The following is a 22,937-nucleotide window of genomic DNA, read 5'->3' on the forward strand; positions in this document are numbered from 1 at the left end:
ATTTTGTTCAAAATAGCAGGACTTGGCAGCACTGCGCTCCAGGCTGGGAATAATTATCAGCTCCCAGCCGGGGAATTGAACTTAAATAAATCTGGAATTGAATCTCACCTCAGTAACTGTGCCACGAAAATAGAGACTGTGTGGTGCAGGAAATCTGCTCTTAGCCAGTCGAGCCCAGTGAGTTCAGACACACGCTGAGTTATACTAGACCTCGTGATGAATACAATCTGAACGAATCAGTCAGAGAGGCCAGGGCTCGGGCAGCCTCTGTGGAGGCAGATTCAGAGCGGTGGAAGATGTCTGCCATCGAGTTAATCTTCGAAAGTGGATTCCTCAAGAATGTGGTGTCCAACACCCAGGACATGCCCTCTCCTCATTGCTACCATCAGGAAGGAGGTACAGGAGCCTGAAGACACACACTCAATGATTCAGGAACAGCTTCTTCCCCTCTGCCATCAGATTTCTGAATGGACATTGAATCCATGAACACTACCTCACTACTTTTTCCTCTCTTTTTGCACTATTTTCCCACACTCATGGACATTAAGTCGTTATTCACATTTTTCTTTGTAACTTATAGTAATTTTAGATCTTTGCACTGTTCTGCAGCCGGGAAACAACTGTTTTCATGAAATATGTGGTAATAAACCTGATTCATGATTCAGTGCAATCCCACACTAATGTCCCGGTAATCTGTCCCCCTGTACAAGGCTAGTTTCTCCTTTCACCCACACGAATTTTACTGTGGCAGACTGACACACCATCCCGTACGTCTTTGCACTGCAGGAGGGAACCGGACACCTGCGAGGAAACCTACACAGTAACAGGGAATCGTGCAAACGCCATGCACACAATGCCTGAGATCAGGACCCCCTCAGCCAGGACATGTCCTCTTCTGATTGCCACCATCAGGGAGGAGCCTGAAGACACACATTCAGCTATTCAGGAACAGCTTGTTCCCCTCTACCATCAGATTTCTGAATGGACATTGAACCCATGAACTCTACCTCTACTTTTTTTGTTTCCATCTCTTATGCAATGTGTATTTATTTATTTTATTTATATTTATTTTAATTTATAGATTTTTATTACTATGTATTGCAATGGGTGGTGGAGTGGAGATATGTCTCTACCAAAGGCACTCCTTCTCTCCACTAGCCTGCAGGTCACCCTGGGGCAAGGTGTAGCACCTGCTTAGCCCCCCGTCCCCTGGATCAGGGTCAGGTGACCATGGGAGCAGCTGGTGCAGATCACAAGTCCTGGTCATGTGACCACTGACACCAGGCAGACAATCTCTGAAGAGTATTGATAATGGCTGGGGTCACCCGTCTTGTAAAGACTGCCCAGAAGAAGGCAATGGCAAACTAGTTCTGTAGAAAGCTTTGCCAAGAACAATCATGGCCGTGGATAAGACCATGATCGCCCACATCAGACGAGGCACATAACCAATGAACGAACTGGAAATGGCATTAAACAATCAAGAATATTTGCACTGCATCTTGGTACATGTGACAATACAAATGACCTTTGACATTCACAGGAGGCCAGGGACGACAGATGTTGGAATCTGGAATGAGAAACTATCGGCAGATTGGAACAAGGAGAGTGCAGATGTTGGCTGCCAGAGCAACACACAAAATGCTGTAGGAATTCAGCGCGTTGGGCGGATCTGTGGAGGGAAATGGACAGCTGAAGTTTTGAGGGGAGAACCCTTTATAAAAGGACCAGAAATGTTGATGGTTCATTTGCCCCCGCGGATGCTGACTGACCTGTTGATTTCCTGCTCCAGCTCTTTGTGTGTTGTTACCTCCTGATGCAAAGTTTCAACCTGAAATGTAGACAGCTCCTCCCTCCACACCCCCCCCCGCACCGTGCCCACAACGGTGCTGCTCGATCTGCTGATTTCCCCCAGCTGACCAGCAAGAGGCCACTTAGGATCGGAAAAAGTTGCAGAATGTTGTAAACTCAGTCAGTTTTATCAGGGGCACCAGCCTCCCCAGCATCAAGGAGATCTTTAAAAGGTGATGGCTCAAATAGGCAGCATCCATCATTAAGGACCCCCATCACCCAGGACATGCCCTCTTCACATTGCTACTATCGGGGAGGAGGTACAGGAGCCTGAAGACATGCACTCAACTTTTCATGTACAGCTGGTATGGGAACTGTACCTCCCTCAATCGCAGGACTCTGCAGAGGGTGGTGCGGACAGCCCAGCGCATCTGTAGTTGTGAACTTCCCATGATTCAGGACATTTACAAGGACAGGTGTGTGAAAAAGGGCATGTAGGATCATTGGGGACCTGAGTCACCCCAACCACAAACTGTTCCAGCTGCTGCCATCCAGGAAACGGTACCACAGCATAAAAGCCAGGACCAGCAGGCTCCGGGACAGCTTCTTCCACCAGGCCATCAGACTGATTAACTCATGCTGATTTGAGTGTACTCTATATTACATTGACTGTTCTATTTATTATAAATTACTATGATTGCACTGGCACATTTAGACAGAGAGGTAACATAAAGATTTTTGCTCCTCACGTATGTGAAGGATGCAAGAAATAAAGTCAATTCAATTCAAATTCAAATTCAGATTCTTCCCCTCTGCCACCTGATTTCTGAATATCCATGAAACCATGAACGTTACTTCATTATATTTTTGCTGCCTTTTGGCACTGTTTATGTAATTTTCAAATATACCGTATATACTTATTGTCAATGATAGTTTTCATTATGTATTGCGCTGAGCAAAACAACAAGTTTCACCACATCGTTTGCTCGTTTGTTATGTTCGTTATGGGCTAAATAGGGGCAACATCTTGCCCAAGGGTGACCTGCAGGCTAACAGACTAACAGAGGGAAGGAGCACCTCCTTTGGCAGAGTCAGATCTCCAGCCCATCACCCTTTTACGATATATGTCAGTTACATTAAATCTGATTCTGAAAAAGCATCAACATTTCTAGCCAGAGGTGGTTCTGACCCTGCCTCCTTAGACACCACCCGAGTTCAGGGTTTACTGATTGTTCACTGGTGTTTGTGGTCATGTTTTATGCAAGGCTATGCCCAAGAACTAAACTTTGATCGAACACACGCCATTATCAGCCGAGTCCCTCTGGCCAACAGCATCATGCGGACACTTTGCAGTTCTTCCTGAAGGACTGTAGTGTTTCTGGAAGGGACTCATCCCCACCTTCTCATGGGGAATTGGCAGTCAGCAATAAATTTTAACCTGCCACTGAGAGCCCAATTCCAGGAAATATTAAAGATGATCATTTGGATTAGAGTCTGAGGCTTCATAAGGCATTGGTCAGACTGCACTTGGAGTATTGTGAGCAATTTTGGGTCCCTTAGCTAAGAAAAGATGTGGTGGCTTTGAAGAGAGTCCAGAGGAGGTTCACAAGAAGATCACGGCAATGAAAGAGTTAACATATGAGGAGTATTTGATGGCTCTGGGCCTGTACTTGCTGGAGATAATAACAATGGGAGGGGGGTGGAATCTCATTGAAACGTATCAAACATTGAAAGGCTTAGCTCGAGTGGATGTGGATAGGATGTTTCCTATGGTGGGGGAATCTAGGACCAGAGGACACAGCCTCAGAACAGAGGGATGTCCATGCAGAGTGGAGATGAGGAGGAATTTCTTTAGCCAGGGAGTGGTGAATCTGTGGAATTCGTTGTCACAGGCAGCTTTGGAGGCCAAATCACTGAGTATATTTAAAGCGGAGATTGATACGGCTCTTTATTAGTAAGGACATCAAAGGAGAAGGGAGGAGAATACGTTGAGAAAGATAATAAGTGGAATGGCATAGGAGACTCAATGGGCCGAATAGCCTAATTCTGCTCCTATGGTCTTATTTCTTATTTGTGCATTTGGTTTAGTGACTGAAAATCCTTTGACCATTCCGTCTCCTCCCTGTCAGGATCAGTGAAGCCGCCATCTACAAAGACCACCCAGTTGTGGTGACCAGTCACATCATCTCGCTGAAGATCGAACCCCCTCCCTCACTCTCCCACAATCTGTCAGGCTCGCCGCTCACCACCATCAGTCTGACCCACATCCTGGTAAGGTGCTGGGGCCGTGGGGTGAGGTGGAGGGTGGGCTGTTGGCATGAGGAGGGGTCAGAACTCCTGGTGGACATTGACCGTGCAGGGTACCGTGGGCCAGCCTGGAACCTTGGCGCTGCACTGCGGCAGATTCAATTGTTTTCAGACAGCGGCGAGATGGAGAACAAATACCAAAATCTTTGTAAATACATGAGATTCTGCAGAAGCTGGAAATCTAGAGCAACACTCACAAAATGCTGGAGGAACTCAGCAGGTCGGGCAGTGCCTATGGAAATGAACAAACAGTCAACATTTTGGGTCTAGATCCTTCTTCAGGACTGGAAAGGAAGGGGGAAGATGCCAGAATAAAAAGGTGGGGGGAGGAGAAGGAGGACAGGCTAGAAAGTGATGGGTGAGATCATGGGGGGTGGGAAAGGTTAAGGGCTGGAGATAAAGGAATCTGATAGGAGAGGAGAGTGGACCATGAGAGAAAGAAAGAGGGGCACTGGGGGAGGTGATAGGCAGGTGAAGAGAAGAGGTAAGTGGGGAACAGCAGAAGAGGGAAAGAGAATCTAGAAGAGTCATTGACACAGGAGATTCTACAGATGCCGGAAAACTAGAGAAACACACACAGTGCTGGAGGAACTCTGCAGGTCAGGCAGCATCTATGAAGAGGAATAAACAGTCAACGTTTTGGGCCAAGATCCTTCTTCAGGACTGGAAAATAAGGGGGAAAATGCCAGAATAAAAGGGTGGGGGGAGGTGAAGGAAGACAAGCTACAAGGAAACAGGTGAAGCCAGGTAGGAGGGGGAGAAGTAGGAAGCTGGGAGGTGATTGGTGGTAAAAGCAAAGGGCTGAAGAAGAAGGAATCTGATAGGAGAGGAGAGGAGAGTGTTGCTCCAGATTTTTCAGGGTTCTTATCTACTCCCCCACCCCATCTCTACCCCGCATGCACTGTGCAGACACAGAGGGTGGTCAAACTTTTGCAGTGTCAACCTTCATGTTCCATGTGAGCAGTGTGGAGTTCTGCTTCTACCTTGTATGTACAATAAACGGGCAGAAAAGGGAATGATATGGACGTTGTAGGCGGGAGGGATTAGTTGAGTTAGGTGGTTAATTACTAGTTTAATTAGTTTAGCACAACTTTATATAGAACAGGACAGCACAGTACAGGCCATTCGGCCCACAATATTGTGCTGACCATTCAACCTTCTCCAAGATCAATCTGACCCTTCCTTCCCACATAGCCTACCAGTTTTCTTTCATCCATGTACTTGTCTAAGAGGCTCTTAAATGCTCCTAATGTATTTCTCTCTACCACCACTCCTGGCAGGGTATTCCACGCACCAAAACAAAAAAAAACAAAAACTCTGTAAGACAAAACTTAATTTTGATATCTCGTTCCAGTGAACAAGTTTCCCCTTCCTCTATTCCCCACTCTGGACTTTTCACTTCTTCTCACCTGCCTATTACTTCTCACTGGGTCCCCTCCACCTTCCCTTTCTCCCATGGTCCACCCTTCCCTCCTATCGGGTTCCTTCTTCTCCAGCTCTTGACCTTTCTCACCCACGTGACGTGACCTATCACCTTTCCCTCCCCTCACATTTTATTCTGGCATCTTCCCCTTCTAGTCTCAATTCTGAAGAAGGGTCTCGGCCTAAAACATCGACTGTTCATTCATTCCTGGAGGTGCTCCCTGACCTGCTGAGTTCCTCCAGCATTCTGTGTGTGTTGTTCTGGATTTCCCTGAAACTTTCCTCCAATCACCTTCTTGTATTAGCCATTTCCACCCTGGCAGAAAAGTCTCTGGCTATCCACTCGATCTATGCCTCTTGTCAACTTGTGCATCTCTATCAAGTCACCCCTCGTCCTCCTCCACGTGACATAGTCCGTGGGAGCTTGCTGTGTCCACCATCTTTCCAATGCCACTCCAGGAGAGTGACCACATCTCCAGTGGGCAGATCCTGGGTGTCAGGAAATGTCACACGCACCAAGAAACAGTGAACAGCTTGTCTCACGCAGTGCTCATACGGATCAGAGCGTTGCAGAGTGCATTCGGGTAGAACAAGGTTAAACAATACCGGAATGCATGTCAGGAAATGCAGAGGAGACTTGACCCAAATTCAGGGCAGCAGAGACGATTTGTGGGGTGAGCAATAACTTTAATAATAAACTGCAAAATAACAAGCCACAAGAGAGAACAGGCACGAAAAGGCAACTGAAGTTTAGGAGCAACTGGATGAGGCTGGCTGGTTCATTGGGGGAACAAGGGCTGTGGAGGTGGGCTGGGTTTAAATAGGCTGCCGGTGATGAGTCTGGGAATGAATGGCAGGGGAATCCTAACAGCTGTGAGGAGCCTGCCTGTGCAGCACTGACACTGGGTCTGGGTTCGTTGTCACAGGAAGGGATGCTTTGAAAGGGCACTGTGGTTCGGTGGAGCTTGAAGCTGTGTCTGTGAGTGCTGGTTCTCCCAAGGACCACCCCCCGCCTCGTCGTAGGGAAACTATTGGCAGAAACTTGGTGCTTGTGAGAGCGAGAGAGAGAGTGTCACAATTGCCGCCAACACAGCGTGTCTCAGGCCATGCTTGTCTGAAACAAATTCTGACCTTATTTGTGTTTATTTAAAATATCAGCCCACCTCCTTGATGGCTTTCCAGTGTGAATGAGGCCAAGTTACCACAGGGACAATGGTGTACCCTCACGACATACAGTGTATACAACAAACAAAACAACGTTCCTCCGGATAACAGTGTGCTCTCACTACATACAGTATATACAACAAACACTACAACATTCCTCTGGACAATGGTGTACCCCCACTGTATATATCACACACAGCACAGAAGATGAAATATTATCATAAATAAGTTGCATCCATACCACTCACCCTCCTGCCCCTGGCACTCGTTCTCCACCACCTGCCCCACACCCCTATGTCCCCTGGCACTCCACTCTTGCCATTCCCACCGTACTTTGCTCTCCCCGGATTTACAAACTCGCTCTCCGCTCCACAATGACAAATACTGTACTGTGCAAAAGTCTTGGACGCTCTAGCTCTATACTGTTTATACGCCTAAGACTTCTGCACAGTGCAGTACAGAGATATGCATCGTTTGTACAGACAACATTCACACAAAATACAGGAGTTTCCAGTTTTTTTTATGCCACGTGCCAACGCCATTAAGCAAGGGTTACATGGACCCAGGTTGGGAACCCCAGCTTTCGCCAGTCTTGCAGCCTGTTATCCCACTGAGCTGACTACCCTGAATTTTCCTGTTCATGCATTGTGCTATGATGGAGGCCCAGGTGTTGTCCATTCATGGATGCTTAAGCGTAGTGGTGAGTGCGACGCCATCTTGTTTAGTGCGTTGGAGTTCAGAGTTCAGTTCTGACATCTTCTGAAAGGAAGAATGTCCGTCCTTCCCAAGTGCGTGTGAATTTTCTCTGGATTTCATCCCACAGCCCAAGGACGTACCAGTTATTAGCTAAATTGGTTATTTTAAATTGTCCCGTGTTTGGACTAGGGTTAAACTGGTGGGTTGCTGGGTGTCATGGCTCGAAGGGCCGGAGAGGCCTGTTTCATAAAGTATTTCTATGTCAGAGGTGCCCAACTTCTTTTATGCCACGGACCACTACTGTTAACCGAGGGGTCTGTGGTCCCAGGGTGGGAACCCCTGATCGAAATAAATAAACCAGAATCAGGTTTAATATCACCAGAATATGTTGTGAAATTTGTTTTTTCGTGCAGCAGTACACTGCGATAAATAGCAAAAAAAATTATAAATTACAAGGAGAAGTTATTGTAATTTTGTGTGTGTCTCTCTGCTGGCCTCTCCTTCTCCAGCCCCTCCCACCCACCTAGCTTCATCTATCACCTTCAAGCTTGTCCTCCTTTCCTTCCCCTCTCCCCCCATCTTTTCATTCTGTCATCTTCTCCTTCCTTTCCAGTCCTGAAGAAAGTCCTCAGCCCGAAACTTCATAGATGCTGCCTGACCTGCTGAGTTCCTCCAGCATTTTGTGTGTGTTGCTCTGGATTTCCAGCATCTGCAGAATCTCTTGGGTTTATAAGAAATATATAGACTGTGAATATATATAAATTCAATAAGTTGTGCAGAAAGGGAATTTTAGAAAAGCACTGAAGTAGTGTTCATGGGTTCAATGTCTGTTTAGAAATCTGATGGCAGAGGGGAAGAAGCTGTTCCTGAATCATTGAGTATGTGTCTTCAGGCTTCTGTACTTCGTCCTTGATGTCCTGGGTGATGGGGGTCCTTAATGATGGATTCAGAGTGTAGACGGCGCAGGACTAGGCTCTCGGTACAAAATTGTTCTCTGCTTAGTCTTTGGAGAATTCATTCTTCGGTTGCTGACATCAACCACTGAGACCATTTATTGGATACTTTTAAAGGCCAAAGATTTTAATTTAATTAATCTGAGCCTTCGAGCAATGGTTGTAGAAATAGCGCAGCTGCTTGATTTGAAGTTTTGTTTTGCCTTGGCGAGAGATGCACAAATGCAATTTGCAGACAGGAATCTGTGAGGCAGTGTGTCTGCTGCCCGGGCTGTAAGTGTTGGAGGAGATTTTTAATTTGGCGCAGGCTGCAGTTAATAGGAGGTTCGTTTTCAGGGAGGCTGCGGGTCTGGCATTTCACTCTTGTGATCTCACTGAAGAGTTGGCAGAAACTCTCTCTCACACGCTGCAAGTTATCCACAGGCATTCTTTGTTTCTTGCTTCAGCTAGTTACTGTAAGAGGTGTCGCAACAACAACCTTGCACCCGTCGTCAGGAAGACCAAGGAATTGATGGTGGATTTCAGGTAGGGGAAGTCGAGAGAAAATACACCTGTCTTCGTCGTACGGTCAGAAGTGGGAAGGGTGAGCAGTTCCAAGTTCCTGGGTGTCAGCAACTCTGAAGATCCACCCTGGACCCAACATATTGATGTAATTACAAAGAAGGCACAACAGCAGCTATGCTTCATTCAGAGTTTGAGGAGATTTGCTATGACACCAAAAACGCTTGCAATTTTTACAGATGTATCTTGGAGAACGTTCTAACTGTCTGCATCACCATCTGGTATGGAGGGGAGGGCTACCACACAGAATCGGAAAAAGCTGCGGAGAATTGTAAACTCAACCAACTCCATCATGGGCACCATCCTCCCAACATCGAGGGCATCTTCAAGGAGCGATGCCTCAAAAAGACAGCATCCATCATTAAGGACCCCCATCACCCAGGACATGCCCCCTTCTCATTGCTACCATCAGGGAGGAGGTATAGGAGCCTGAAGACACACACTCAACAATTCAGGAACAGCTTCTTCCCCTCTGCCATCAGATTTCTGAATGGACACTGAACCCATGAACACTACCTCACTAGTTTTTTCTCTCTCTCCCTCTCTTCACAGTACTTATTTAATGTATCTTTATATATATATTCTTATTGTAATTTATAGTTTTATTATTATGTGTTGCAATGTACTGCTACTGCAAAACAACAAATTTCACAACACAAACACGAGGAATTCTGCAGATGCTGGAAATTCAAGCAACATACATCAAAGTTGCTGGTGAACGCAGCAGGCCAAGCAGCATCTGTAGGAAGAGGTGCAGTTGACGTTTCAGGCTGAGACCCTTCGTCAGGACTAACTGAAGGAAGAGCTAGTAAGAGATTTGAAAGTGGGAGGGGGAGGGGGAGATCCAAAATGATAGGAGAAGACAGGAGGGGGAGGGATGGAGCCAAGAGCTGGACAGGCGATTGGCAAAAGGGATACGAGAGGATCATGGGACAGGAGGCCCAGGGAGAAGGAAAAGGGTGGGGGAACCCAGAGGATGGGCAAGGGGTATAGTCAGAGGGACAGAGGGAGAAAAAGGAGAGAGAGAGAAAGAATGTGTGTATATAAATAAATAACGGATGGGGTACGAGGGGGAGGTGGGGCATTAGCGGAAGTTTGAGAAGTCGATGTTCATGCCAGCAGGTTGGAGACTACCCAGACGGAATATAAGGTGCTGTTCCTCCAACCTGAGTGTGGCTTCATCTTTACAGTAGAGGAGGCCGTGGATAGACATATCAGAATGGGAATAGGATGTGGAATTAAAATGTGTGGCCACTGGGAGATCCTGCTTTCTCTGGTGGACAGAGCATAGGTATTCAGCAAAATGATCTCCCAGTCTGCGTCGGGTCTCACCAATATATAGAAGGCCACATCAGGAGCACCGGACGCAGTATATCACCCCAGCCGACTCACAGGTGAAGTGTCGCCTCACCTGGAAGGACTGTCTGGGGCCCTGAATGGTGGTAAGGGAGGAAGTGTAAGGGCATGTGTAGCACTTGTTCCGCTTACAAGGATAAGTGCCAGGAGGGAGATCAGTGGGGAGGGATGGGGGGGAACGAATGGACAAGGGAGTCGCGTAGGGAGTGATCCCTGCGGAAGGCAGAGAGAGGCGGGGAGGGAAAGATGTGCTTAGTGGTGGGATCCCGTTGGAGGTGACGGAAGTTATGGAGAATAATATGTTGGACCCGGAGGCTGGTGAGGTGGTAGGTGAGGACCAGGGGAACCCTATTCCTAGTGGGGTGGCGGGAGGATGGAGTGAGAGCAGATGTGTGTGAAATGGGGGAGATGCGTTTGAGAGCAGAGTTGATAGTGGAGGAAGGGAAGCCCCTTTCTTTAAAAAAGGAGGACATCTCCCTCGTCCTGGAATGAAAAGCCTCATCCTGAGAGCAGATGCGGCGGAGACGGAGGAATTGCGAGAAGGGGATGGCATTTTTGCAAGAGACAGGGTGAGAGAAAGAATAGTCCAGATAGCCATGAGATATGAAATTTTACAACACATGCTGGTGATGTTAAACGTGATTCTGATTCTAATTCAGACACAGAATGGAACGGACGGCAAGGGCGCGTAGTGGTTAGCGTAAAACTATGACAGCAGCAGTGCCCCGGGTTCAATTCCCGCTGCTGTCCGTATGGAGTTTCTATCTTCTCCCTGTAACTGTATGGTTTTCTTCTGGGTGCGTCAGTTCCCTCCGACGTTCCAAAGGTTAGGGTTAGTGAGGTGTGGGCATGCCATGTTGGCAGTGGAAGATTGATGACACTTGCACAGTACAGTACAGGTCATTCAACTCGTGACGTGCCTTTTAACCTCCTCTAAGATTAATCTAACCTGTCCCTCCCACATAACTCTCCATTTAGATACAAGATTAGCTGACTGGCAGGAGGCAAAGAGTGGGAAGAAAGGGGTCCTTTCCTGGTTGGCTGCCAGTGGCCAGTGGTGTTCCACAGAGATCTGTACTGGGCTTGCTACTTTGTCAGAGATTTGGATGACAGAATTGATGGCTTTGTGGCCAGGTTTGTGGACAATAAGAAGATAAGTGGAGGGGCAGGCAGTTCCGAGGAAGCGGGGAGTTGGAGAAGGACTTAGACAGATTAGAAGAAGAGGCAAGAAGTGGCAGATGGAATACAGTGTAGAGAACAGTACGGTCATGCACTTTTGTAGAAGGAATAAAGCCATAGACTGTTTTCTAAACGGAGAGAAAATTCAACAATCTGAGGTGCAAAGGGACTTGGGAGTCTTTGTGCAGGATTTCCGAAAGCTTAATTTGCAGGTTGAGTCGGTGGCGAGGAAGGCAAATGTGATATTAGCATTCATTTCAGCAGGACTAAAATATAAAAGTGAGAATGCAGTGCTACGGCTTCATAATACATTTGTCAGACCACGAGGAGTATTGTGAGCAGTTTTGGGCCCCTTATCTAAGAATGTATGTGCTGACTTTGGAGAGAGTTCAAAAGTGGTTCACAAAAATGATTCCAGAATTGATGGCTTGTCATATGAGGAACGTTTGATGGCTCCGGGCCTGTATTCACTGGAATTCAGAAGAATGAGGAGGATCTCACTGAAACCTATCATATGTTAAACGGCCTTGGTAGATTGGATGTGGAGAAGATGTTTTCTATGGTGAAGGAGCCTAAGACCAGAGGACACAGCCTCAGAATAGAGAGACATCCATTTCAAGATGAGGAAGAATTTCTTTAGCCAGAAAGTGGTCAATTTGTGGAATTCATTGTCACAGGTGGCTGTGGAGGCCAAGTCATTGGGTATATTTAAAGAAGAGGTTTATAGATTCTTTATAAGAATTCCGTGCTCCCACCACTCTCTGTGTGTAAAAAACGAATGACCTTTGACATCCCCCCTATATTTTCCCAGTCACCTGAAAATTATGCCGTCTTGTATGAAATATTTTTGCCTTGAGATAAGGTTCACTTTATCATCTTACACACCTTTATCAAGTCACCTTTTCCCCTCCACAGTGAAAAGCCCCAGCTTGCTCAACCTTTCCTCATAAAACAGGCTCTTTATCCAGGCCTAATCCAATCTGATTGGCTGTAGAAGTATTGAGGGAGGGGGGTTTGAATGTCTTCTAACCCAGGGGCCTAGGAGTACAAGTACTTGGTTCCCTAAAAGTGGCATTTTGGGTAAGGCCATAAGATATAGCAGCAGAATTAGCTCCACCATTTCATCATGGCTGATTCATTTTCCCTCTCAGCTCCAATTTCCTGCCTTCTCCCCTTATCCTTTCATGTCCGATTAACCAAGAATCTATCAACCTCTGCCTTAAATATACCCAATGACTCGGCCTCTCACAGCCGCCTGTGGCAATGAATTCCACAGATTCACCACTCTCTGGCTAAAAACATTCCTCTTTATCTCTGTTGTAAAAGGACGCTCCTCTATTCTAAGACTCACCCACTGTAGGAAACATCCTCTCCACATCCACTCTGTCAAAGCATTTCAACATTTTATGAGATCCCCCTCATTCTTCTGAATTCAGTGAGTACAGACCCACAGCCTTCAATTGCTTCTCATATGATAACCCTTTCAATCCCAGAATTATTTTTCATGACGCTGGAGGAACTCAGCAGGTCGGGGCAGCATCCGTGGAAACGATCAGTCCTGACAAAGGGTTCCGGCCCGAAACGTCGACTGATCGTTTCCACGGATGCTGCCCGACCTGCTGAGTTCCTCCAGCGTGTTGTGAGTGTTGCTTTGACCCCAGCTTCTGCAGATTATTTTGTGTTTATTGTTTTTCATGAACCTCCTCAGAACCCTCTCTAACGTCAGCTCATCCTTTCTTAGATAAAGGGCCCAAAACTGCTCACAATACTCTAAGTGAGGCTTCACCAGTGCTCCATAAAGCTTCAGTGTTACATCCTCGCTTTTATATTCTTGTCTTCTCGAAATGAATGCTAACATGCATTTGCCTTCCTCACCACCAACTCCATCTACAAATTAAACTTTAGGGAATCCTGCACAAGGGCTCCCAAGTCCCTTTGCACATCAGTTTTTTCTCTGCACTTAGAAAATAGTCAACCCTTCTATACCTTCTATCAAAGTGTATGACAATACACTACCTGACACTGTATTCCATTGGTCGCTTCTTTGCCCATTCTCCTAATCTGTCGAAGTCCTTCTGCAGCCTCTCTGTTCCTGTGTCGTTATCTGCCCCTCCACCCCTCTTTGTATCATCTGTAAACTTGGCCAGAGACCATCAAAGCTGTCATTCAAATCATTGACATATAATGTAGGAAGAAGTGGTCCCAACACAGACCCCTGTTGAACACCGCTAGTCATCGGCAGCTAGCCAGAGAGGACTCCCCTTTATTTCCACTCAGACAGAGTAGACAGGGTGGTGAAGAAGCCTTTGGCTTGCTGGCTTTATCAGTTAGGGCAACTGGGTATAGAAGTCTGGAGGACCTGTGTTATAAGGAAAGATTGACTAGGTCAGGACTTTACTCCTTGGAACGTCGAAGGTTGAGGGGAGATGTGACAAAGGTTTACAAAATCAAGAGGGGTATAGACAGGGTAAGTGCAAGCAGGATTTTTCCACTGAAGTTGTGCGGGACGACAACCAGAGGTCGTGGGTTAAGGGTGAAAGGTGAAAAATTTAGAGGGAACATGAGGGGAAACTTCTTCACTCAGAGGGTGGTGAGAGTGTGGAACGAGCTGCCAACATAAGTGCTGCATGCAAGTTTGATTTTAACGTTTAAGAGAAGTTTAGATGGGTGGATGGATGGGAGGGGTAAGGAGGGCTATGATCCCAGTGCAGGTTGATGGGAGTAGGCAGTTTAAATGGTTCAGCACAGACTTGATGGGCTGAAGAGTCTGTTTCTGTGCTGTACTTGTCTATGATCTATGACTGTATAATCTGGGATATTCCTTGCTCTGTGGGATTACATGAGCCCTTGGATAACCAGAACCTCACACCACTTAGGGAAATCTGTGTGAGGTTACTGTCAGCTGGGGTGGACTTATGCACCCCCCGCCCCCAACCCCCCGTCTCCAACTCCCTCATCAAATTCAAAGTTGGCACACGGCCCCTGGACCCAGTCCGCTGCACAAGGTGTGAGACTGTTTGGTCAGGAAGGGGTTAACACCCTGCTGCATGATGTACTTGGGGGCTTGCTAAGTTGTTTGAGAAGGTTTTATTTCTGTTCTGCAAGCTCTGCGTTACTGAAATTACCTCAGTGTGTTTTAGAATGTGGACAGCCTTCTGGCCAAATGGGAGCCTCGTGGGGTGGAGTTCGGAGCATTCCCAGAGCTGTGTGTGGTATACTGGACTAAACAACGTGGTACTTCCTGGTGGCCAACCATTTCAATTCCAATCCCCATTCCCATTCCGACATATTCTCCACGGCTTTCTCTCTTGTCATGATAAGACCACCCTCAGGTTGGAGGACCAATCCCTTATATTCTGTCTGGGTAGCCTCCAACCTGACGGCATGAATATCGATTTTGCCTTCTGGTAAAAAAAAACCCTTCCCCACCCCCCTTCATCTATTCCTCACTCTGGCCTCTTAACTCTTCTCCCCCTGGTGGCCCTCTTCTTTCCATTTCTCCTATGGTCCACTCTCCTCTCCTATCAGATTCTTTCTTCTCCGGCCCTTTACCTTTCCCTTTCCCACCACCTGGACTCACCTATCACCTTCTAGCTAGCCTCCTCCCCCTCTCCCAACCTTTCCGTTCTGGCATTTCCCCCCTTCTTTCTCAGTCCTGATGAAGAGTCTCGGTCCGGATCTTTGAGTGTTTATTAATTTCCATGGATGCTGCCTAACCTGCTGAGTTCCTCCAGCATTTTGTGTGTGTGTTGCTCTGGATTTCCAGCATCTGCAGAATCCCTTCCGTCAATCGGTGTTCGCTGTTTTGCTGTGTTTGACACTTGCCTTGACTGAATACGAGTTTGCGGAGGCATTCTTACAGTCTGGACTGGAGCCCATTGACACACCTCTGGCGTAGGGATTATTTGTGACATCGAGGAGGGTGGGGGTAGGACAGAAGGCGGTGCCTTCATCTGAGATTTCAGGAGGAATATTACGATGAGGTGCACGAGGGGAAATAATTTGCCAGGAGATGTTGGGAGGGTGAGACACGTGTGACAGAGGTAGGACAGATGGGCAGGGAACGTGCGTGTATGTGTGTGTATGTTTTTTGTTTAATTAATTAATTATTGGTGGTTGCGCCAGCTACAACCACACATTTGACCCCTAGCTTAATCCCAGGACAATTTACAATGGACCAATTAACCTACTAATCCGTAGGTCTTTGGACTGTGGGAGGAAACCAGAGCATCCAGAGGAAACCCACATGCACACGGGCAGGACATACAAACTTTCTTACAGAGGACGCTGGAATTGAACTCCGAGCTCGGATGCCCCGAGCTGTAATAGTGCCGCACTAACTGCCACGTTACCATGGCGCTCCTTGTGTTTGTGTGTGCTTGTGAGTGTGTACGCGAGTGAGTGAGTGTGAATGTGTGTGTGGAGTCCGATTACCCCCCCCTTCACACGCTGCTCACTCTCCCGAGCATTTCGCCCACCCCGTCAGTGTGCCCCTGATTTCTGCCACCACCCCCTTCCCTCCCCCTGCCTCCTTTCCCGCTTAATTAAATACTGGAACAAGTTTCGGAGACAGAATGAGTGCTGTAATGTGAGATTAGTAGAAAGCAGATGTTTCTGCACAGCAGGGAGGGACTTCAAGGCATGTAGACTTTGAAAATAATGTTTGCTGTCAGAGCACAAGAAGTGGGAACAGGAATTGTTATCCGATCTCAGACTCTTCTCCAGTCTTCTGCAGGGTCCTCTGCCCCCTGCACTGTCTCCATTTTCCTTTATTACCAAATGCCCACAAACCCACTGAACTCAGTCAACAGGCAGGACTGACGAAGGAGAGTCAGTGGATGTTGTTTACTTGGGTTTTCAGAAGGCCTTTGACGAGGTGCGGCACTTGGGGCTGCTTAACAAGGTGAGAGTTGATAGTATGCCAGGAAAGATACGAGCATGGAAAGAAGATTGGCTGACTGGCAGGAGGCCAAGCGTGGGATAAAGGGAGCCTTTTCTGGATGGCTGCCAGTGACTAGTGGTGTTCCACAGGGGTCAAAAGATTCAAAGTACGTTTATTATCAAGGTATGTCTACAGCATAGAACCTTGAGATTTGGCTTCCCGCAGGCAGCCACAAAACAAAGAAACACCATGGAACCCGTTCAAAGAAAACATCAAACGCCCAACGCGCAAGAAAAGAACGAATCGCGCAACGGGGGGAAAGGTGAGGGAATAGCACACAGAACATCAAACTGCAGGATCCTCAGATGGTCCAAGAGTTCAGTTTAGTACAGTTCAGTTCAGTTCAGTTCAGAGCCGTGTCGCTCGTTGACTGCAGGTTGCACAGCCAGTCTGCACTGAGACCCCCCCCCCCAATCAAATTGTGCAAAATAGCAAAAAAGTAGATACAGTAGAAACTCACGCAACATAAACCACAGGAACAAGTACACAGCCACAAACTGTGCCGATCAAACCTTGCCCAAGCCCCAAGACTGCTGCACCCCCCTCTGGCAGCACTGATTGGGAGGGGGAGGCAGACCAGTCAAATGCAAGCAGACGGTGCTAAACACTCACTTGCCCTTCACTCCCGTCCTCCCTGATTTCACTCTCGTTTGATACTTCAATCAGTGAGGAGTAATGGAGCTGACGATGGGTTCCTGCTCAGTCCTCTCTCAACCATGCCAAATTCTCCCAGAAACAGCAAAAGCACCAGGTCGTGCAGTCAGCCCAAAACGCTTAATCAAAATGTAAATTACAGACTCCAATCACACACTATTTAGTAGTAGAAGTATATTTAAAAGAAGAAGAAGGAAAAGTAGTTTCACGACCTATCTGCGATTACCGATGGCCACGTTGGTCACTGGTGCCATCTTGGGACCATTTCCTTTCACTTCATGCCGTTTGTCAGTGACTTGGATGATGGAATTGATGGCTTTGTGGCCACGTTTGCAGCTGATACAAAGATAGGTGATGGGGCAGGTAGTGTCGAGGAAGCAGGGAGGCTACAGAAAGACTGAGACAGATCAGGAGAATGGGCAAAGAAGTGGCAGATGGAATGCAGTGTCAGGAAGTGTATGGTTATGCACTTTGGTAGAAGCAATTAAAATGTAGACTATTTTCTAAACGCGGAGGAAATGCAAAAATCTGATGTGCAAAGGGACTTGGGAGTCTTTTTGTGCAGGATTCCTTGAAGGTTAATTTGCAGGTTGAGTCGGTGGTGAGGAAGGCAAATGCAATGTTAATATTCATTTCAAGAGAACTAGAGTATAAAATGAGGGATTGGTCAGACCATGTTTGGAGTCATACAACACTACATCACAGAAACAGATGCTTCGGCCCATCTAGTCCATGCTGAGCAATTAATCTGTCTAGTCCCATCAACCTGTAACTGGACCAGAGCCCTCCATAACTCCACCATCCACCTACCTATCAACCACTTGCACTGGGAGCTCATTTCACACTCTCACCACCCTCTGAGTGAAGAAGTTCCCCCTCATGGCCTCTAGTTGTAGTCTCACCCAGCCTCAGTGGAAAAAGCCTGCTTGCATTTACCCTATCTATACCCCTCATAATTTTGTATACCTCTGTCAAATCTCCTCTCGATCTTCTACATTCTGAGGAATAAAGTCCTAACCTATTCAATCTTTCCCCATAACTCAGATCCTCAAGGCCTGGAAACATCCTTGTAAATTTTCTCTGTACTCTTTCAACCTTATTTACATCTTTTCTGTAGGTAGGTGACCAAAACTGCGCACAATACTCCAAATTAGGCCTCACCAATGTCTCATACAGCTTCAACGTGACATCCTATCTCATGTATTTCAGTACTTTGATTTATGAAGGTCAGTATGCCAAATGTTTTCTTTATGACCCTATCTACCTGTGATGCCACTTTCAATGAATTGTGGGCCTGTATTCCCAGATCCTTTTGTTCTACCACACTCCTCAGTGCCCTACCGTTCACTGTGTAATGGTTGGTCCTACCAAAGTGCAACACCTCACATTCATCTACATTAAATTCCATCTGCCATTTTCAGCCCATTCTTCTAGCTGGTCCGATCCTGTTGCAAGTCATGAAAGTTTTCCTCACTGTCCATTTCACCCTCAATCTTGATGTCATCCACTAATTTGCAGATTTAGTTAACCACATTATCATCTTGATCATTGATATAGATGACAAACAACAATGGACCCAACACTGATCCTGCGGCACTCCACTAGTCACAGGCCTCCAGTCAGAGAGGCAACCATCTACTACCACTCTCTGGCTTCTTCCATAAAGCCAATGTCTAATCCAACTTACTACCTCCTGTTGTATGCCAAGTGAATGAATCTTCTTGACCGATCTCCCATGTGGGAGCTTGTCGAAGGCCTTGTTAAAGTCCATGTGGACACCATCCACTGCCTTACCTTCACCAGCTTTCCTGGTAACTTCCTCAAAAATGTCTATAAGATTGGTTAGACACGACCTACCATGCACAAAGCCATGTTGATTATCCCTAATCAATTGCTGTCTATCCAAATATTCACTGTAGATATCCAGTCTCTAAGAACACCTTCCAATAACTTTCCCAATACTGATGTCAGGTTCATTGGCCTATAATTTCCTGGCTTATTTTTAGAGCCTTTCTTAAATAATGGAACAACATTAGCTATCCTACGACCCTCTGGCACCTGCAGCTAAGGATATTTTAATTACCTCTGCTAGGGCCCCTGCAAATTTCTGCTCTTGCCTCCCACAGGGTCCAAGGGAACTCCTTGTCAGGCCCTGGGGAATTATCCACCCTAATTTGCCTCAAGACAGCAAACACCTCCTCTCTGTAATTTGTATGGGGTCTATGATCTCACTGCTACATGGCCTCACACCTATAGCAACTCTGTGTTGGTCTCCCGAGTAAATACAGATGCAAAAAATCCATTTACAGTGTCTCTCATCTCTTTTGGCTCCATGTATAGTTTACCACCCTGATTTTCCAGAGGACCAGTTTTGTCCCTTGCAATCTTTTTTCTCTTAATATATCCTTAGAATCCCTTGGGAATCTCCTTCACCTTGTCTGCTAAAGCAACTTCATGTCTTCTTTTAGCCTTCCTCATTTCCTTCTTAAGTGTTCTCTTGTATTACTTACACCGTACTCTGTTAACACCTCATTTATTCCTATCTGCCTGTACCTGTTATGCACCTCCTTTTGTTTCTTAACCAGGGACTCAATGTCTCTCAAAAACCAAAGTTTCCTCAACCTGTTGTCCTTGCCTTTTATTCTGACAGGCACATTCAAGCTTTGTACTCTCAAAATTTCACTTTTGTAGGCCTCCCACTTACCAAGTACACCTTTTTCCAGAAAACAATCTGTCCAGATTCACACTTGCCAGAACCTTTCAGATAGCATCAAAATTGACCTTTCTCCGATTTAGAATCTCAACCTGCAGACCAGACCTAACATTTTCAATAATTACTTTGAAACTAATGGCATTCTGATCACCAGATGTGTTCCCTTACACAAACTTCTGTCACCTACCCTGTCTCATTTCCTAATAGGAGATCAAGTATCGCACTCTCTCTAGTTGGAACTTCTAGCTACTGATTAAGGAAACTTTCTTGAACACATTTGACAAACTTTATCCTATCTGGTCCTTCTATAGTATGGGATTCCCAGTCAAGATGTAAAAAGTTAAAATCACCTATTATAATAACCTTATGGTTCTTGCAACAGTCTGCGATTTCTCTACAAATTTGTTCCTCTAAATCCCACAGATTGTTGGGTGGTCTGTAATATAATCCCATTAATGTGGTCATCCCTTTCGTATTCCTCAGTTCCACCCACAAAGCCTCACCAGGCGAGTTCTCCAGTCTGTGCTGACGGAGCACCAATTTAACACATTCGTTGACGAGTGACACTGCCCCTCCTCCTTTAATTCCTCCCGCTCTGTCGCGTCTAAAACAATGGAACCCTGGAATATTGAGTTGCCAATCCTGTCCTTCCTGCAAGCAAGTCTCACTATTGGTTACATTGTCACAATTCCACGTGCTGATCCATGCCCTGAGCTCATCCTCCTTTCCTACAATACTCCTTGCATTGAAATATATGCAGCTCAGGGCCGGCTGGTGTCACAATGACATCAGTGCCGGACTCTGGAGCGAAGGTTCCTGGGTTCGAACCCAGTCGGGTCCGCTCCCGAGTACACTTTCCATCTGTGCCGGGTTGAGTATCGAGATCGCAGCTCGACCTCATAAAATAAAGGGAAAAATACTGCGAAATGCCTATGTGAGGAACGGCACGCCACACAGTCTCTCTCTTTCTCGCTCCGAGCCTTGTAAAGGCATGAAAAAGGCATCATCCTGCCAACATCGCACACGCACGCACGCAGACGCACACACCAAAATAAAGGAAATATATGCAGCTCAGGACACGAGACCTACCATTCTCAACCTTTTGATTCCTAACTTAACATCTTTCTCCACAGCCACTCCACTATCTGTTCTGGCGCTCTGGTTCCCATCCCCTGCAGCTCTAGTTTTAAGTCCCTTATCTAAGAAAAGATTAAAGAAGGTTTGGAGAGGATTCACGAGAATGATTCAGACAATGAAAGGGTTAATGTATGAGCAGCATTTGATGGCTCTCGGCCTCTACTCGCTGGAATTTAGAAGAATGGGGGAGGATCTCATTGAAACCTATCGAATGTTGAAAGGGCTCGATAGAGTGGATGTGGAGAGGATGTTTCCTATAGTGGGGGAGCCTAGGACCAGAGAGTACAGCCTCAGAATAGAGGGATGTCCTTTTAGAACAGAGATGAGGAGGAATTTCTTTAGCCAGTTGTGAATCTGTGGAATCCTTTGCCACGTTCAGCTGTGGAGGCCAAGCCATTGGGTATATTTAAAGTGGAGGCTGATAGGTTCTTGCTTAGTCAGGACATCACAGGGAGAAGGTAGGAGAATGGGGTTGAAAGGGATAACATGTAAATCAGCCATAATGAAACGGTGGAGCAGAATTAATGGGCAGAATGGCCTAATTCTGTTCCTATGTCTTACAGTTTTATGCAGTAGGTCAATCCCTTGTCACGGATTGTGGTGTCAGGAGTGAGCAATATTCGTGGGAGAGGCTGGGCTGCCCAGGAACCAGCAGTGTTGCAGGGAGCCTCTCTTCATAGGGCTGCAGGGTCTGACTGTAGGCAGAGCTGGTTTCTGTAGTTACGAAGTTGGAATGAACACATTGCTTAACACAATTACTTGCTCCGTGGTCACCGATTCCCTGCTGTCGGGGTAAATAGCGGGGCAGTTACTGAGTAACTGGAGTCCTGCGCTCCCGCAGAGGCCCGGCCTATAGCAGAGGCCCCTGGGAGTCCAGATCCATGCAGGGAGTTGGTTGCTTCACACTGAACGACACCAGCTGCATCCCTGAAACTATTATTTCTATTTCTACAGGGACAGAGGTTTTATTGAAGAAATCATGGGGAAGGAATGAGCTGTCTGTTACGCTGAAATGCTGAGCCCTTGCTGGGACTGTGGGAGTTGGGGGTTGGGTCAGATGGGAATGGGGTTCACCGTAGTCTTTGCTGTGCGTGATTAACCATCTATACCTGTCACCAGCACCTCACCGCCTGATGCCATGGTCCGAATCCATTACTTGGAGACTAAGACAGAATTCGATCTTTCATTAGGCCTGATTCTCCGGCCAGCCACTGGGTGCTGCAGCTACAGTTCTGTGCAGAAGTACTTTGTTCCAAAAGTCTTAGGCATGAATATATAGCTCGGGTGCCTAATACTTTTGCACAGTACTGTAACTTTATGTATTGCACTGTACTCCTGCCGCAAAAGAAAACAAATTTCATGACATACGTGAGTGATGATAAACCTGATTCTGATCTGGGTCTCTATTGTGGACTGAGTGTGGGAAGGGGACAGGGAGAGGGGAATCATGGTTGGGAAAAGGGGAAGGGAGAGGGGAGGGAGAGGGGAGGGAGCGGGAAGCACCAGAGAGACATTCTGTAATGATCAATAAACCAATTGCTTGGAATCAAATGACCTTGCCTGGTGTCTCAGGGCTGGGTGAGTCTGCACCCGTGCCAACACCCCATCCTGACACTCCTTCTCTGCCACCTGTCCCACACCCCTCCCGTGGCGCTCCACTCCCACCATTCCCAACTTCCTTTGCTCCTGCCAGATTTACAAACTCGCTCTTAAGGCTTCACTTTTGACAAATACAATACTGTGCAAAAAGTCTTTGGCACCTTAGCTATATATATGCGCCAGAGATGTTTGCACAGTGCTGTATGTACTGTGCATTTTTTTAGTTCTAATTTATAGTTTATTTTATCTATTGCACTGTACTGCTGCTGCAAAACATGATATTCCATGACGTACGCCAGTGAGCAGGACTAGAACTGGAGGCCACGGGCTAAGGGTGAAAGATGAAATATTTAGGGGAACCTGAGGGGGAACTTGTTCACTCAGATGAAGGTACAAGTGTGGAACCAGCTGCCGTTGGAAACAGTGGTTGTGGGTTTAATTTCACCATTTAAGAGAAGTTTCAATA

At 46.7% G+C, this 22,937-nt stretch overlaps 1 protein-coding gene across 1 annotated transcript in view; it reads left to right on the forward strand.

The window, feature by feature from the left end:
- The window catches only part of adgrd1 (adhesion G protein-coupled receptor D1), a 200,578-nt gene that overhangs the window by 103,016 nt on the left and 74,625 nt on the right, over nucleotides 1-22,937 (forward strand). The window contains exon 10 of the mRNA XM_063073236.1: nucleotides 3,918-4,059. Within this exon, the coding sequence (XP_062929306.1) occupies nucleotides 3,918-4,059 (142 nt within the window). The remainder of the gene's footprint in view (nucleotides 1-3,917; nucleotides 4,060-22,937) is intronic.

The sequence above is a fragment of the Mobula hypostoma genome, chromosome 21 (assembly GCF_963921235.1).
Source record: "Mobula hypostoma chromosome 21, sMobHyp1.1, whole genome shotgun sequence".
In the NCBI taxonomy this organism is placed as follows: Eukaryota; Metazoa; Chordata; class Chondrichthyes; order Myliobatiformes; family Myliobatidae; genus Mobula; species Mobula hypostoma.